The sequence below is a fragment of the Schistocerca americana genome, chromosome 7, assembly GCF_021461395.2.
Source record: "Schistocerca americana isolate TAMUIC-IGC-003095 chromosome 7, iqSchAmer2.1, whole genome shotgun sequence".
In the NCBI taxonomy this organism is placed as follows: domain Eukaryota; kingdom Metazoa; phylum Arthropoda; class Insecta; order Orthoptera; family Acrididae; genus Schistocerca; species Schistocerca americana.
In genome coordinates this window covers 554067014-554086111 of record NC_060125.1, presented here as the reverse complement: position 1 = coordinate 554086111, position 19098 = coordinate 554067014, and the positions used below count along the sequence as shown (strand labels likewise).

At 39.1% G+C, this 19098-nt stretch overlaps 1 protein-coding gene across 1 annotated transcript in view; it reads right to left on the bottom strand.

Annotated features, from left to right (window-relative positions):
- Positions 1 to 389: 389 nt before the first annotated feature.
- The window catches only part of LOC124623085 (trichohyalin-like), a 574208-nt gene continuing 555499 nt past the window's right edge, over positions 390 to 19098 (bottom strand). The window contains exons 7-10 of the mRNA XM_047148876.1: positions 14772 to 17556; positions 10066 to 10192; positions 8800 to 8885; positions 390 to 3414 (exon numbers count right to left, since the gene is read on the bottom strand). Of these exons, the coding sequence (XP_047004832.1) occupies positions 3329 to 3414; positions 8800 to 8885; positions 10066 to 10192; positions 14772 to 17556 (3084 nt within the window). The 3' untranslated portion in view covers positions 390 to 3328. The remainder of the gene's footprint in view (positions 3415 to 8799; positions 8886 to 10065; positions 10193 to 14771; positions 17557 to 19098) is intronic.

Sequence of the window (19098 nt, the reverse complement as noted above, 5' to 3'; positions counted from 1 at the left end):
ATAAATGCACGATGTTTTTTTTTCGTGAAATGAAAATCTGACCTACCCCCCCCCCCCCTCCACCGCCGCCACCACCACCACTCATTCCCTCACACGTGCGCGCGCATGCACGCACGCACACACACACACACACACTGAGATTCTGATACAAAATGTGGGTGACTACAGCTGTAAACATACAATATCAAAATACTGTCACTATAACTAGTAAGGCAAGAACTACACTGCTCTTCCAGCTATTTCTTTATGCCACTATACATCAAAATAATATGAACTGAGTGCAAAGAAACATTCGAAAAACAAACTACTTGCAATATCAAGGTATTTTTTTTTTCTTTCCTTTTTCTTTTCTTCTTTTAAAGGTCTGTGGCATAGTTTTTATAAATACACATAATCTGTCAGATTTTGAGAAAAAGAACAAAAGAGCAATGTTCACTGTGTGTTAACTTCCACTGGGAAAGTAATCAATGTCTTGAAAAGATGCAGTGCTGCTCCAGAACAAATTAATGACACAAAAACTATTGGGGATCTCTCCCCTTTCGACAAGCAATATACACTGGAAAATTCTGTCAACTTAAATGACATCAACAAATAAAGCACATATTTCTGCTTTTTTAAAAATGAGTATATTCAAACATGAGTAGTACTTTTGTTAACGTAACAATAACACTTGACTGTAAATATCACAGAAAAATATAAATGATATTATAGACAGCAAGCAGCCGTTTCATACACTTTCTTGTTACTCTTATTTAAATGCTGTGCTATAGTTTCTTTATGTTGTTTATGCCTGCTTGGGGAAAATAAAACTCACAAAATGCTAACACCACTATAAACTGTACATGAAAATAAATACACCAACCGAGACAAGAAGCAAGCAAAAACCACTCACAAATTATATAAAACAGCTCTTAGACAGATGACATTTTACACATACAATCAGCAACAATAAGCATTATACAAATTTGTGACCATAATGTGCACAAGGTATGTACGAAAATGATGCCTTGGTAATGGGGAATGTCAAGTGTCTTTAGAATCTTTCTAACTAAAATAAAAAATTAGTAATCTGTCAAGATTATCTGATGATTCATATTGCGTATGCTTTTCTTTAAAATGGATGAAAACTAACACTTGTGCTTTCACACTGGTAAGTCATCATTACTTTCAGAGAACACGATTCTAAAAGGTTGAGAAGTATTAAATATTAATCAGAAAAGTAACAAAACGTATTGAATATAATTGAACAAACATACATTTCAGTTTATGTTTTTATGGAAAAATGCATACACATCCTGAATACTTAACAACGAAAAAAGAGACTACAGCTGTGCGATAACTTACAAATGGAGTAATAGCTGTCTGCTTTTAAGTCCCCTTTTATCATTCTTAATATTTACTTTGTTTTGTTCTTTGCAATAACATATTGTCTTTCTGCTGAGAAATATAAGAACTATTTACAGCTTACAACAAACTATGAATAACATTTACTGTTATGCACAGATTTTAAAAGTATAATGAGATCTGATAACCAAAAGGAGAAAAACAATAAATATCACTATTTTTAAATAAACTGCGATAACAACAGAACAGCATCACATATTTAATGGCTTTAACAACTTTCACGATTAAACATTTATATTCTAAAATGCAAATTATTGGCATATGAAGCATACATAAGCCAAAGCATCAAAAGCTACGAGATTCGTAGATTAAATTCACACTTTACACTTTCTTCAATAAAAGATATTTTGGCAGTAATTACTTACACATTGAAAACAAAGTAATTATCATTATGACCAAAAAACTCACTTTCACAAGCATTCCATTACCACTTCTGACATATTTACAAGACCTAAATAGACAGCAAGGATATTGTTGCCTTTCAAAACACTCTAGCAGACCTACATAACAACTAATAAAATAAATTCTGAAGGAAAAATATATGGTTGGGTAAGGAGGGCTGGGGGGGGGGGGGGGGGGGTGTTCATTTACTTAGTAACAATGCTTTCTACACTACACTGCAAGAACAAGTTTGGACTTGGTTCTATCTCACAAGCTTAGTTGAAATGCCATACTATTTTTCAGTCTTATTCGTCTGTTGAGTGTACATCTATCAACAATACTTACTCTGACCTTAATAGTTTTATTTGGTTTAATTGTGGTGACAGTCAAGAACTTAACACAAATTGTCCCTGTGTGTGTGTGTGTGTTGATTTTTCTTCTTTTGATTCAATATGCGATTAACTTTCAATAAAATTTGCCATAAAAGAGTAATAGTCATTGACTTCTTTAAAAAATTATGTAACTCAAATTATTCATAACATCTCTTATCATTTATGACTGTATTAAATCACAAGTTATTTATTCTGAAAACCAGTACTCATAATGTCTGAGGTATTTATCTTGAACTGATGTAAAGCTGCACTGCTATAGATTTATGTCACAAAATATACACTTTTTATTAGAAGGCAAAAGTGAAATTGTCAGCACCAATCAACGTACATATCTGAGGAAGATCCGCCACCAAGATCCTTCCCTGCAATGACACCCAGTTTCATTGCTTGATGTGAAACAGCATCCATATACTGACAGGTCACAAATTCCACACAGCAGAAATGGGATACCAACACTAATGAATAAAAATCTTACTGTCAACTGTTGTAATACAAATTTTGGTGCAGTTGCAGTGAAGACTTTGAAGTAGTGGCACATTACTTTTTAGAGATTAAACTCATAAATACATACTTCAGATGATAATTTTTTTTCCACTCCTCAAATCAAATTATTTAAAAGAAATTTGGAAACCATATGGCTTCTATATTAATACTCGCTTTTAATATTTACAGATACCTTTTATATAATTATCAAATGTAATTTACAGGCAACTATTGTAATTTTATTTAGAATCAAATGCTGTTATAATGGAAGTATATTACAAACCAATTTATGTACTCTCTCTCTCTCTCTCTCTCTCTCTCTCTCTCACACACACACACACACACACACACACACACACACACACACACACATTCTGGCAGTGTCTTCCAGAGTTCTTAGCTGCTTGTTTTATACACTTGTGACATATTTGTTGACCACTATTAACAAAAATGCAACTAAATTAATACAAGAAGGAAATTTGTGTGACTTAACAAACATATGATACATACTGATTATGATCCAGAAGGATTCAAAAATATTACAAAGCAAACTTTTGTACATGCATAGGTCCCCAGTTACAATTTCATAAAAAATCTATACTTAGATTTCTCTATCACACTGCTCCCTTATATTACACTGGGGTAAGACGGTGTGGAAACCCACAGATCTATCTCATTTTTCTCTTCTTTAACAGGGCTTTCCTTCTTTTTTCTTCTTGTTCCTTCTTTATGTCCTCCAGATCTTCCAGTATACCTGTTAATGAAATAGCATTTAAGTTGGATTACAACTAAAACAGCCATGTCTTCATGACCCATTTCTATAATAAAAAATGGTGATACTACAGATGCTTACATAGTAATCAAAAGAGGAAAGGAAGATAAAAATTAATGTAAACCATTTCTTTTTGTTTATTTTATTCTAAGTTTAGAATAGGTATAATGTTAACTTTTATTTGGCTGATACTTTATATCCATAAACTAAAGTAAAAGCTACAATCATATTACATCTATAAATGAAATGAAAACTATGGCCTTTTTAGGTATTCACTCAGTGCAAACAAAAACAGTCCTCAATAATAAACTGATAGAACAGGTACCCAATTTCAAGTATGTAGGATGTGACATCATATGATCGATACAGATATACAGAATAAAAACTACTACTTACCAGTGTATATGTGGCACAAGAACAAAAACACTTAAGGGTAAAATAAGGAAAGGGACATAACTGATATTTTGTGAAGTCACGGCAGTTCCTACTTTATATGGGGCAAAAAGTTGGACGCTAAGGAATGAAGATTTACAGCAACTAAAAGCATCAGAAATGAAATGTCTAAGATCTGTGAAAGGCTGCACTAACGAAGACAAAATTATAAATGAAGTAATAAGGGAAGAATTAGGAATCCAATACAAAGAAAGCTGGGGAGAACATGCACTTCATATGTCTTGTCACCACAAAGACTTCCTAAACTAGCAACGGATTGTAAACCTTGTGGGCAGGAGAAGTGCGGGGAGCCCAAGGATGAGATTTGAGACCAGAGCAGGCCCTAGACCTAAGCCTGGAGTGGAAGAAGAAGAAGAAGAAGAAGAAGAAGAAGAAGAAGAAGTAGACTTCATACTCATAAAACAGTTTGTAACTTTGATTAGTCAGAGTATGCTGAAAACAGAATTTTCTCAGGAGATACTTAAAAAAGGGGAGGGGGGGGCAGTTTGTCTTATATCCAGAGTTGTCTCGTATTCTCATAGATTTGGCCCATTCTCACGTGTACTTTAGGGATAAAATAACATGACTTTACCACTATAAATACTGTGGTATTTATTCGATTGGTTTTCTGTGCACAGCTTAATGTTATTACTTCATTTCCTCTATCTTCATGAACTGTAAGTGTGAAATGGATTCAGACACCTTCAAGATGAATCGATTTTTTTTCCTTTTCCCTTCAAACTTAGATATTTCAGGATTGGGGCTTGTGTAGGAGGCAAGTCACCATGTTAACATGACAGTGTGCCAGAATTTGTACATGTAAAATGATTAAAAATCCTTCCCAAGGGACACTGCCCTACCGAAGGTACCTTCAGTGCCAGGCGGGAGGGTTTGCGTGCTCTGATGAAGTCAAGAGCTGTGTCGGCGGTAGTGTAGATAATGGCAGGATCACCCAAGCCGGAGTGGTCTTGACAAAGGGGCCACACAAAGTGTGTCCCACAACATAGGGCAGGGAGGGCTCTACAGGTGCAATGAAGCCAGCTTCCCTAAAGGAGTAAACCTCATACAAATCCCGGTCCTCCAAGTTGGAGGTCGGGCAAGCGGCTAACAAACCCTTCCTGTAAAAAAATTCTTGTTCACAAACCTCAGAGTAAAGAAGCCGGATGGATTTATTGACGATGACATGTCACTGTTAAAGGCAAACAAAAACGAAAAAATGATGTGTTTATTGGAACCTGGAATGTACAATCACTGTACAGGGGAGGGGCCCTGAGGTCACTGCTAGATCAACTCAATAAAACCATGGCAGGTATAATTGCCCTACAGGAAATATGATGACTAGACATGGAGTGCTTGATATGGGAAGCTGGATAATTTTCTACCATGGTTCAGAGAGCTACCATGAATTTGGTACAGGAGGGGTAAGACAAAAATTTAAACACCTAGTGAGTGGATTCACTGGAATAACTTCTAGGATCTCACATATGAGATTGAAGACCCAATTCTCAAACTACTCATATCAATGTACATGCACCCACAGAAGTATCAGATGACCAGGATAAAGACACCTTCTTTGAGAACCTCAAGAAAACATATGACAGATGCCCTGTGTATGACACTAAAATAATTACTGGAGACCTCACTGCACAGATTTGTAAAGAACATTACCTCCCAGCAAGAGGAAAGCACAGCCTTCATGAATACACAAATAGCAATGGTCACAGAGGCATTCAGTTTGCACTGTCACATAACATGGCTGTAGGTAGCACTATATTCCCACACAAAAGGGTTCATAAAGCAGCATGGTGTAGCCCTGATCAGCATACCTTCAACCAAACTGATCATGTAATTATTGATAGCAGGCATTCCTCAAACTTACTAGATGTACAAACTTACAGAGGAGTTAATGTAGATTCATAGCAAAACTACGAGCTTGAATATCTATTGCAAGAAAAGTCAAGGAACACCTCTAAGTAAGTATGTAGCATCGAAGTTAAAAAATGAAGACTTCTTTAAAACATACTCTAAGAAGGTTGCTGAGAATCTTGCATTAAACACCCCTAGTGTAAGTGATAACCAGGTTCAGGGATGGAACTCTTGCAGGGATGCAGTCATTAAAGCAACAGAAGTAGTGCTAGGGAAAGAAGGAAAACAACTGAGGAATTCCTGGTCTGATGAAGAATGTAAGAGAGTAAGTCGGGAGAAAAATCTGGCATACAGGAAAATGCTTGAGAAATCATACACTCATTTAGCGGTAAGAAATCATTTAGATAAAAGAAAAGAAGAAACTGCATCGGTGAAAGAAAATGGAATGGGAAGGAAAGCAGATTGAAGAACTGGAGACAATTGGAAAGACAATTGTAAAAACAAATGATGATAGAAAATTTTATCAGGAAATTAAAAGTGAAAGAAGAGTATTTAAACAGCGCATCAACTTGTGTAAAAGTAAAAATGGGACACTACTAACCGATGATCAAGAGGTACTGGAGTGTTGGGTACAGTATTTCAGTGACTGTTGGATGCTTCAGATTCCCCTATTGAACATATCCCAGTCGCTCCAGAAGATGATGCCATAGTACCTCCCCCTTCCCAAGGAGAAGTGAACAAAGCAATCGCCCGACTGAAGAACAATAAAGCGCCAGGGACTGACAATGTAGCATCTGAACTATTGGAAGATGGAGGAGTTGAGCTAAATCGTAGGATCTACAAGATTGTGTTCTTGATCTGGGAAAAGTAAGAGCTACCAGAAGAATCGAATGTACGGATAGTGCATCTGGTGCATAAGAAAGGAGATCTATTTGAATGCAGCAACTGCAGAAGCATAACACTTTTAAATATTACATATAAAGTACTTTCAAATATCCTGTTTAGTAGACTTTCACCTATAGCAGAAGATGATATTGGAAGCTATCAATGCGGGTTCAAACCAGGAAAGTCAACTGTAAACCAGGTATTTACTCTCCGACGAATAGTAGAAAAGACCAATGAATTCAATGTTGGTGTGCACAATCTTTTCATTTACTAAAAATCTGCATATGACACAATAAACCAGGCCAAACTTATGAGGCAATGCGGGAATTTCAAGCATCTGGAAAATTGGTGCATTTAATAGAGATCACCCTAAAGTATCCCCAGTGTACCGTGCGGGTGCAGTCAAGGCTATCACCTTCGTTTCCCACTCGAACTGGACTAAGGCATGGAGATCGGATTTCCGGCCTACTTTTCAACCTGGCACTTGAAAAAGTGGTGTGCAAATCAGGTATTCAGACAAGAGAACTATCTACTATGAGTCTGTACAATTGCTGTGATATGCAGATGACTTGGATTTAATTAACAGAACACATAGAGATCTACAAAGTGCATTTTCAGCTCTAAAACTGAGTGCAGAGGAGATGGGTCTGAGAATTAATGAAGGAGAGACGAAGTATATGTATAATGGCACTAACTAACCCTTACAGCCCACAATAACCGTTGATGGCATGACATTTGAGCGAGTGGAATGTTTCACCTATCTGGACTCAAAAAATAGAAGCAAATGGCACCACCTTTACTGAAATTAAGGCTTGCAGAAGTGCTTCTAACTGATGCTACTTTGGAATGTTGCGACATTTTAAATCCAAGCTTATATCACGAGGGACTAAGTGCCGACTTTACAAAACGCTGATACACCCAGTACTTATGGCTCAGAAACATGGACAATTACGAAGCAGGGTGAAAGCAAACTGAGATCACATGAAAGAAGTACATTGAGGAGGAAATTTAGACCTGTATATGAAAATGGGACCTGGAAAAGGTGAAGAAATGAAGAACTTTGTGACTGCTATAAAGAGGATGACGTGGTAAACTTCATAAAGGTGTGTAGACTGAGATGGGCTGGACATGTAACGCGAATTGATGAGACAGATCCTGCAAGGAAAGCCTGCTGCAGTGAACATGTAGGAAGAAGAGCAAGAGGACGATCTAGGTTGAGATGGAGTGACGAGGTTGGAGAGGATGCTGCCCGAGTCGGTTGCCGTAACTGGAGGTCCACAGCGAAGTCCAGAGAGGAATGGCAGAAAATTATTGAGGAGGGCAAGTCCCATCCCCTGATGTAGTGCCAATGGAAGAAGAAGAAGAAGAAGAAGATTTATTGCACCAAATAAAATAAAACTTTCAACAGCCATCCATTTCAGATACACAACAAGTACCCAGACACTTTGGATATCCTTTCGGGACTTACTCCTGGTGTTTGTCAGGGATGCTGTAATCAGTTGCTATCGCATGCGACGCAATAATGACACTACGATTTATCGTAAGAGGTAGGTTAAAGCCACATTTATAGCATTTGTACATTTGGAACAATCTTTCTCCCATGTTGAAAGGCACACAATCTTTGAAATTCTGAAGTTATAAGCGATATAATACAAAGTGTTAAAGGGTATGTACAATTTGTACAAAAATCAGACTGCCATTCTAAGAGTCAAAGGACATGAAAGGGAGGCATTAGTTGAGGAGGGAATGAGGCAGGACTGTAGCCTATCCATATGTTATACAAAAATGAAATACTAAACTGAACTTAAAAAGTTTAAGAACAAGAAGTTTATGTGCAATAATTATTGAAGAAATGAGGCACAGACTAGAAAAAGAAGGCAGAGTAGACACACACACACACACACACACACACACACACACACACACACACACACGCGCGCGCGCGCGCAAGTGCAACTTGCACACACGTCTGTAGTCTCAGAGAGCTGAAACTACAGCTGAAACAGGTATCATTCAGAGATATATGTCAAGAGGTAAAAAGTGATTCCCGCACAATGTAAGAAATACATTCTAAAACAGGGTTAAGAGACTAACTTTTTAATTTAAGTAATTTGTGCTTATCCAGAAAAAAGATTACTACACACTACTTAACTAGATACAGAATACCCAAAAAATGTTACATACCTATTTTTGTGCTGACAAATTCCTCCTTTAATACTTGGGCAAAATCTGCTTCCATACACTCGTCGTCATCATCTATATCAAGATACCTAAAAAAAGGGGAGGAATTATATGCAAGATTTTAAAGGGTGTAGCCAGGTGTGAGTTACAATGCTGCACTACTATGTTAATGTTGCACACACATATAATGAAAACAATGGATGAGAAAACTAAGAATCAGAAGTTTAGGATTGTTGACCACATATTATATAGTAGTATTAATAACAGGCATTAATGTATGTGCTTTATACTTACAGTATGTTCCACAAACAATGTAAAAGTTGTCACCTGTGTTTTGGTTTATAAAGATCACAAACAAAGAGGAAGATGAGGTGGTAGTGTATACAGATTAACAGTGACAGGTTGTTACATAGAATTTCCATATATTGTATTTAAATCATGAAGAAATATCCAAAAAAGTGTTTGCAGTTTTATACCACAAATGAGTAGATTTGCAATTAAATACTGGCACTAAATGGTTCATGCATATGCCATGGAAACGCTCTATCACCTAAAAGAAGATTAGGTGCTCAACTGAGGCAAGTGGCATGTTACTTCCCATACAGTGGAAGAGTTGTCAAAAACACGCAATATGTCATTATTCCATCCTGGATTTCACGCTGAGGTAAGTGGAGTATATTTGGAGTAATTTTAATTAACATTATTCATTAATTAATAAAGCACAATAAATCAGGTACAGCTTTTTGGTGAAGGACTAAAATTCTCACACAGGCTTTTGCCCCACAATTTCAAAAAAACAACTCCATGTTATAGGTGATAATTTCCACATCTTAAGAGATTAAACAGAGAGTGTGACAGCGGATGTGTTTCTTAAAAATATGTCTGTATAACTGCAGATCAACTGCCAATATACGACCACATACGAATGTCTGTCATTTGATAGTTGTACAACTTTTGGTCACAGCGCAATCAAAACACTGTCAATGGTTTTTTTTAATGATTTTTCTGCCAAGTTACATGGTTGTTGCGCAAGTATTGCCTGTAGTGTAAGCACACCTCCACAGTGGCCAATTACACGTACTTGCACAGCTGAATGTTACATTTATACACCTGGCCTCACAACCCTACATGTCACAGGTTGTTTTTCTCACATTTAGAATAAAATATTTAAAACTGTAGGAAAATCCATAGTCAATAAATATCAAAGCATAAAACACTGACTGATCAAAGGCTAAAATTCCACAATTAAGAAAGTATGTTGTACCATACCTCGATTTATCATAACCAAAAATTTCTCTGATGTGTTTTGAGTAATCCTCTCCATCCTCTGGTCCATCATCTATGAAGTCGTCCAGCTCTGAATCGTATTCATCTTCATCAGAATCTTCTATACGCCCTGCATTTACATTAATGAGGAAATGTAACACAGACAATTTGTGATTAGATTTCAGAACAGATAGCAAGCAGTTTTGAGTAGAAAGAATTGCTGGCAGATATTTATCTTCAGTGGACAAAATTCACAGTACTGTTGACAAAAACATTTAAAAGTAGAAAAAAATTATAAATATGGTAATGGGAAGTCAGATGAAATGTAAAAAATTTAAGGAGAAAGGTGACAGCTCACCAAATGTAGTTCTGTATCACTGAAAGGCAAGTACACTGGACTAAAAACTTTGCTAGTTTTTGGATGAATCCTTATCAGAGGTGTAGATTACACATTGTACACACTTCGAAACTTGACCGGAATGAGAGGTTGTGTTGTGTGGAGTGGGCAAGGGGAAAAACAGAGGTATGGTGTGGGAGGGAGGGTTCGGGAAGAACGGCTAACAGCTAGGAGGGAGTGGTAGCACATACAAAGAATAGGAATGTGGCACTTGTTAGCTCGTTCTGGCACAGACAGAGGAGTGTGTGTCTTAATGATCAGACGATGACATGGAGGAATGGATTTGGAGAGGTAGGTAGAAGAGAGGGAAATACTGAGAGGAAGCATAAAGACAGCACATGTCATGACACAGCCATTAAAATCAAGCTTATTGTGTTCCGCAGCATGTTCTGCCAATGGCTGGAAAACTCTGCTCTCAGGCACAGTTTGACGGTGGCCATGGCAACACAGAATACTTAGCACAAATTTCAGTAGAGCTGGTATATGGTACGGCAGCTTTCACAGGTGATCCTGTGGTGGGACTTCAGTAGGATACACTGGGTTGATGTAGTGGACAGGTCTTGCAACGGGGTCTTAAACTGGGTATGACACATACAGTAATGAGCTGGGAATAGGTGCGACATAATCATGGGCTACAATATTTGCTAAATCAGATAGGCAGTGTAACTCCAATTTGTGTGCAATATGTTGGTCATTTCCAGGCACAATGGTAAATAATTGAAACCCTGGTGAGTATGTGCAATCAGTTGTTCCAGTCCAGGATGAACCGTATCCTACCCCAGGGATTCGAACCCCCCCCCCCCTCCCCTCCCCACCAAAACGCGCGCGAACGCACGCACACGCACACACGCACACACGCACACACACACACACACACACACACAACTGTCCAAAGTTAACAAAGACGTTAACTTGTTCTTATGCCTTTTGAAGACTCAGTGCCTTCACTGTTCATTGTGTTGTAATTTTTACTCCTATATACCCTGGAGGTATGTCCCATCTTTGGAAAGGCAGTTTGTTTTTTGCCATGTGTGTTTCATTTCTTCTACTTATGAAGCTTTTTCAGTGACCCGTAATATATGTTTGTTTTTATGTATGTAATAAATGCCATTATGTAGTAGTTACAAGTACATTGCTATGTTATGTTTTCTCATGTTATTCTCTTGTTTTTCAGGTTAGAAACTACTTTTGCAGCACAAGTTTCATGAGGTTAAATTATCGTTTTATGCTTCTTACAATTTCGATTGTTGCTAGTACATGTGCGTCATTCCAGAGTTGCATTTACTCGGTCTTCATACTCCAGTTGGCCAATTATCAGCATTTTTTCACCCACATTTATTACAACACTTCACTTGCACTTCTTGCTGTGTGTTGAAGAACTGTATTCAACCGTCACCGAGTTTTTACTTTTGTCTTTTGCCCGTGTTGTGCATGTGTGGTCTGATATTTGTTTGTTTTTGACCACAGGCATTTAGTGACTTGGTCATTAATTACTTTCTTTTTCACTGATGGTGTTCTTTGTATATGAAATTTTTCCTGTAATGTCAGGAGTTTTTGTCGTGATTGTTCACTCTAATAATTAGGTCCTGTTCAATTTTGGCTGATTCGTGCTCATGTTTTATTAGATATTCAGCAAAGGTAGAATCACTCTTTTCATACTTACAGCATTTTACATGTTCTGCATGCCTAGCTGTAAAATTCCTGCTTGACATTCCCAGATGCAATGATTCACATTCTTGACATTCTACCTGGTTTAGAAAAGTGCAAGTGAAGTGCTGCAATAAATGTGGGTGAAACAATGCCGAAAATTGGCCACCTGGAGTGTGAAGACCGAGTAAAGTATCTCTAGGATGACACACACGACTAGCAACATTGGAAGTATTATTTAATATTTCTAATGTTGCTAGTCATGTATTGAGTAACACCAAATGATAATTTAACCTCACGAAACTTGTGCTTCAAAGGTAGTTTCCAAGCTGAAAAAGAAGAGAATAACACATGAAAAATACTTGTAACTACAGAATAATACATTTACTACAAATATACAAAAACAAACATGTATTACACGCCACTGAAAGTGCTTCATAAATAAAAGTGAAACATGTATGGCAAAAAACAAACTGCCTTTCATATAGTACAGAGACAGAATGTATCTCCATGAATTCTGAGGCAACTAAAAAATGAAGAAAAATTGAGAAAACGAGTTGTCTTGTTGAGGATGATCCACCTATCAAGAGGATGTGCTGAGACAAGAATGAAAGGTGAGATGTCAAAGGGAGTACAAGGTCTAGGACAGAACACAGATAAGCATTGCTCAACTTCATTCTAGAGATCATTTTAGAACAAAGTGAGAAGTGAAGACGCATCAGATGAAGAGAAATGAGAGAATGAAAAATGCAATTAAGAGCTACGAGGAAAGTGGAAAAGGACATGGGGAAAACCAAAAAGAGAGAGAGAGAGAGAGAGAGAGAGAGAGAGAGAGAGAGAGAGACAATAAAGTAGAAACAAGTCCAAGACTTCAAGAGGAATGTAGTAGTCCAATTTTGAAGTTTGCAGATGCTGATGGATGTGAGTACTACAGAAACATCTGTTTAATAAGTCATGCTTACCAAATACTAACATATATTACTTACAGAAGGATGGAAATATTGGTTGACACTGACCACAGGGAAGATCATTTTGGGTTCCACAGAAATGTAGCAACATGTGAGGCAACACTGCCCCTATGAGTTATCTTACAAGATAAGTTAAAAGAAAGGGAAACAAATATGTATAGCACAAGAGTCAAGGGACATGAAAGGGAAGCAGTGGTTGAGGAGTGAGACAGGGTCGTGACGTATCTCAAATGTTATTTAATCTGCACATCGAGCAAGCAATAAAGGAAACCGAGGAGAAGACAAGAAGACAAATGGTTGACTTCGGTTTATTGGGAGTATTTTCTGGAAAGTGTGGTTTATCCGTAAAGGATACCACATATAGTACCCTGGTGCGACCTATTCTCGAGTACAGCTCGAATGTTTGGGATCTGCACCGGGTCAGATCGAAAGAAGACATCGAAACAATTCAGAGACGCGCTGCTAGATTTGTTACCAGGAGGTTCGATTGGCAGCCGAGTGTTACAGATATGCTTTGGGAGCTCAAATGGGAATCCCTGGAGGGAAGAAGACATTCATTTTGAAGAATGCTCCTGAGAAAGTTTAGAGAACCAACATCTGACGACGTCTGTAGAACAATCCTATTGCTGCCAACATACATTTCGCATAAAGACCATAAAGATAAGATACACGAAATTAGGGCTCGTATGGAGGCATATAGATAGTCTTTTTCCCTCACTCTATCTGTGAGTGGAACAGGAAAGGAAATGACTAGTTGTGGTACAGGGTACCCTCTGCCATGCACTGAATGGTAGCTTGTGGGTTATCTATTTAGATGTAGATTATATCTAGAAATTTGAAAAGAAAAGTATAAAGTACAGGAAAAGAAATTAAAACTTCTGAGGTTTGCCAATGACACTATAGTTCTATCAGAGAGAGCACAGCAGTTGGAAGAGCAGGTGAAAGGAATGGACAGTGTCTTGAAAGGAGGACATAAGATGAACACCAACAAGAGCAAAATAAGGGTGATTGGATGTAGTTGAATTAAGCCATGCAACACTGTAGGAATTAGATTTGAAACGAGGCGCTACAAGTAGTAGGTGAATTACAATATTTGGGCAGCAGTGGCTGAAGTAGAGGGGATATAAAATACTATAGCATGAAACGCACATTCTGTTAACACCTGATATAAATTTAAGGGTTAGGAAGCCTGTTCTGAAGGTATAAGTACAGAGTATAGACTTGTATGGAAGTGAAATGTGGAAAATAAAACAGTTCAGGTAAGAAGAGAATAGAAGCCCTTTAAATATGATGCTACAGAAAAATGCTGAAGATTAGATGGTTAGATCAAGTAACTAGTGAGGTGGTGCTGAATCCAATCAGGGAAAAAAAGAAATTTATTAATCAACTTGACTAAAACAAGGGCTCGATGTTAAGTTGTCACGGTTATTTGGAAATGAAGAGCCTTGTGCAGGACAGTCTAGCATGGGGAGCTGCATCAAACCAGTATTCAAACTAAAGACAATGACAAAGATGATGACAATTCAAAAATGAAGAGTGTATTGTTACCAAAGGTGGTGAGGAAATTTCCAGGTATTCCTACTTTTAAATGTCTTTTGGCAATACTTTGAATTTTACTCCTCAAAAATAAGTACTGGCCACTCATTCAGTCTCTTTGTAATTAGACACTTTTCTCAAGTTTAAACACGCATACTCACGCTTTACTGGAGCTGGCTTGGGCTTCTTCCTAACATCCGGTGGTGGAAACTGTTTCGGCCTCCGAACATCAGGAGGTGGAAACTGTTTCGGTCCTCTGACGTCAGACGGGGGAAACTGTTTCGGTCCTCGAACGTCAGGTGGGGGAAACTGCTTTGGCCTGCCTTCGTTGGGTGGCAACTTCTTAGCCTTATCAGTGGACACTGCTTGCCCCGGTCTGGCCTTGCCACCCTGACTGGGTCCTCCACTTTGCCTGTTCCCAGGCTGATTCTCCCTGGCAACCACATCCAGTTTCCTCTGACGGAATGCGTCCAGCTGCTCTTTCGAAACTGGCCGAGTGACACCGCCGCTGCCCTTAGCCTGCACTTTGCTCGTGTTGCCACCTGGACCGACACCGGATTTCTGAGACGAAAGTGGCTTGTTGACCGTCTTCTGCTCACCATTTCTTCTTTCAGAGTCATTCGAGGCACTCTGCTGACTTTTCACAACTTTAGGAACACCAGATTTAATAACGGGGAGATCGGAATCACCAAACAGGTCATCGAGATCATTTTTACGGAAACTGTCTGCTTTCTTCAGTTTATTGGTATCTGCTGCAGGAGACTTCTTTGCCTGTAATCTAGAATCATTAGTTTCCTGCTGCTTTTTGCCAAATGAGGACGTACTGGCATTTCTCGCTATAGAACCACTGCCATTCCGCCTCTCGTCCACTGTACCACTCTTAGCACTCACGTTCTGCTGTGAAAAACTAGATTTAGAACGCTCTGTAGATTTTTCTGCTGGCCCTCGGACATCTGAATCATGATCTGACAATTTTAAAGGCTTCTGCTGAGAAACTACTGAATTATCATATCTTCGTGACACGTCTCTCTTAAAATTCTGTTGCTCTTTCTCCTGTCTGTAGGTATCTGCTTGCCTCGCCACCTTAGCTTGTAATGCACGCTTATCACTGGCAGTATTTTGCACCGAGTGGTTCAGTCTGTTACCAGATTTCGGTTCCAACCTGTCGGTTGAACCGTCATTCGTTCTGTAACCTCCATTCAGCCGTTCCTCTCTCCTTTCACCTTCAGATAATTTTGCCGTCCTCTGCTTTTCGTCCCTCCTGTCTGTGTCAGACAATTTTGGTTTCTTGGGCTTTTCATCCCTAGGCTCACATTCAGATAACTTGCGTATCCTGGGTCTGTCGTCTCGCCTATCATTTTCAGATAGTTTAGGTATCTTTGGTCTATCGTCTCTCCTTTCACTTTCAGTTACTCTAGGTATCCTAGGTCTTTCATCTCTCTTATCGTTTTCACCTAATTTAGGCATCCTTGGCTTTTCATCTCTCCTCTCGCTTTCAGACAATTTTGGTATCCTCGGCCTATCATTTCTCCTCTCACTTTCAGACAATTTTGGTATCCTCGGCTTTTCTTCCCTATCATTTTCATATTTTGGTACCCTCAACCTTTCTTCTCTATCATTTTCATATTTTGGTACCCTCAACCTTTCTTCTCTATCATTTTCATAATATTTTGATGCCCTAGGCCTTTCTTCCTGATCACTTTCATAATATTTCGATGCTCGAGGCCTTTCTTCCCGATCACTTTCATGTTTTGATACCCTAGGCCTTTCTTCCCGATCACTATCATAATATTTTGGTATCTTCGGCTTCTCTTCCCTATCATCTACATGATATTTTGGTATCCTTGGCTTTTCTTCCCTATCATCTCCGTGATATTTTGGCATCCTCGGCTTTTCTTCCCTGTCATCTCCACGATATTTCGGTATCCTTGCCTTTTCTTCACTATCATCTCTGTGATATTTTGGTATCCTTGGCTTTTCTTCCCTATCATCTCCGTGATATTTTGGTATCCTTGGCTTTTCTTCCCTATCATCTCCGTGATATTTTGGTATCCTCGGTTTTTCTTCCCGATCATTATCGTAATATTTTGGTATCCTCTGTTTTTCGTCCCGATCATTATCGTAATATTTTGGTAGCCTCTGTTTTTCGTCCCGATCATTCTCAAATCTTGGTACCTTCAGTCTTTCTTCTCGCTCATTTTCAGAAAATTTAGAAGCTCTCTGCCTTTCTTCCCTCTCACTTTGAGAAAATTTTGGTATCCTCTGCCTTTCTTCCCTTTCATTCTCCGGAAACTTTTGTATTCTAGGTTTTTCTTCCCTCCTTTCATTGTCAGAATATTTTGGCACTCTGGGTCTGTCATCCCTCCTATCCGTGTCTCTCGCCCCCCTGCCCGATGATGAGTCGGAGCCCGAGTCCTCCCTGCCATTTCTGCCCTGTGCCGCCCTGCCCCCCTCCCCAGCGGACCCCACACCCTTAGAACCACCTTTCGCACCTCGCATCCTCTCATCAAGTGCCCTCTGGCGTGCTGCATCCCTCTCCTGCCTCCTGCGGCGGGCCTCCAGCTCTTTCTCATACTCCATCTTCTGCTTCTTTGTCATCGGACGGCCCATTTCTTCCTCATCCTGAGATTTGCTCTTTGGTTCTGGCTTTGTCACAGGTTCAAATTGCTTCTGCTCTGCCAGCTTCAGCAACTGATTGAAATCCATTGGCGGTGGCATGGGTTTTCGTGGTTTGGGCGGTTTATTTTCCGGTCTCCTCTGTGGTTCTTCCCTCCTCTGCGGATCTTCTCTCTCGTCGGAGCCCAGATCGCGTTTATCACTCGAGGAATAATTTATTGTCTGGTCTCCATCATCATCCTTGTCTCCTTTGTCCTTAGATTTTCGCTTTCGCTTGTGTGGCATCATTTCTTCTTCTTCGGCTTTCAGCAATGCATTTCTTACTCTGTCCTGTAACCGAGAAGAAAGAAATTGTAACAAATAGAAGTCAAAAGTTCATTTAATTTATTTAACCCAAACAGGTATTGGGGAAGGTAGCGTTAACATGGGCATTACGGCTGTTAGTGTAAAGGGAGGTGGCATCAATAGTGACGAGCAGGACACCTCAGGTAAAGGGACAGGAACTGTGGAGAGTCAGCGGAGGAAATAGTTGAACATAGTCCATAGTAAACTGTTACCTTGTTGTACATAGAGCAAAAGTTCAGAATATGATCTTACAAGGTGACACTGTAGTGTGGATTCTTTCATACGAAGACAGAATATGGCTACATTTTACTTGTAATTACGAGTGATAGGAAAATTAAATGAAATACAAAAGTTACAAATGCACTAGACAATGGCACTTAGTTGAATTAGCTAATCACATGATTAAATAAACATCACATTAGAGCCTCTACAGACCATGTTTATGTTTATTACTTGTTGATAAACGTGAAATTGGGCAAGGTGAGCAGGAAGGATGTTATACGTTTGGAAACGAGTGGACACTGATTGAGGAAATGTTCATCTGTGGAAAGCACATATACATAATGATGATGGTATAGATGGAGGTAGCATGAGCAGTGACAAACAAGGTGTGCATTGGTAGTAGGATCGGTATAGATTTCAGACGATCTAGGAAATGGTTGGCGCCTTTAATAGAGGAGGGAAGTCTTTGTACTACAGGTTGCAGGTGTTGATCAACTAAGCTAGATATATGTTTGATGGGTGCTTTGAAGCCATTAACTATGGGACAGCAATGGTGATTGGGTTTATGGTTCTTAGGAAGATGGTAGAAGGTGGGGGTGCACAGTTTGAGTGGGTAAGAAGTTCTATGGACCAATGTGTTAGTCTCATGAGGGGGGTTAGGTTTTAAGAAGGGATTGTAGGCCAGTACATATCACAGAGATGAGATATTGATGGTAGACACTGTACATAGAGGTGTCAGACAGCTGGCATAGACCCTCGTTTACATAGTCTTGACAGTCAAGTACCACAGTGGTAGATACATTGACTATTGGGAGGATAATGTCATCAGTTTTTAGGGAACTGGTGTACTGCAGAGGACAGGTTAGGGTCATGTTGTAGGAAATGGTTGTGAAGCAATGCTGGGTGTTATGGAGGCCAGTATGGGATGATTTTCAGGCAGGAGTGGTGGATCAAGTTAGGATCATGGCTGGACCTATTCAAGGAAGAGTTCAATGTAAAATTTGTTGTTAGAATGGTTTTGGGATTGGGTTGCAAGGTGATGTTTCCAGTTAACTTTACATGTGACAGAGTAGGTCCTCCAACAAGGCAGCATCATTAAATGCAGGTTTAGGGCTGAAAGTGAGACCCTTGGATAACACAATTAATTCAGGAGGATAGAGTGCCCTAGATGAGAAGTTGAGAATAATGTACTGTTGAGACAGGTTCTTGTGATAATGAGTTATCATTGCTCTGGGAGGTAGTGCTGAAGTCTGGGAATGTTAAGAAGGGTGGCTAAGCATGGTTTGTAGGAGAGGCATGATGGCT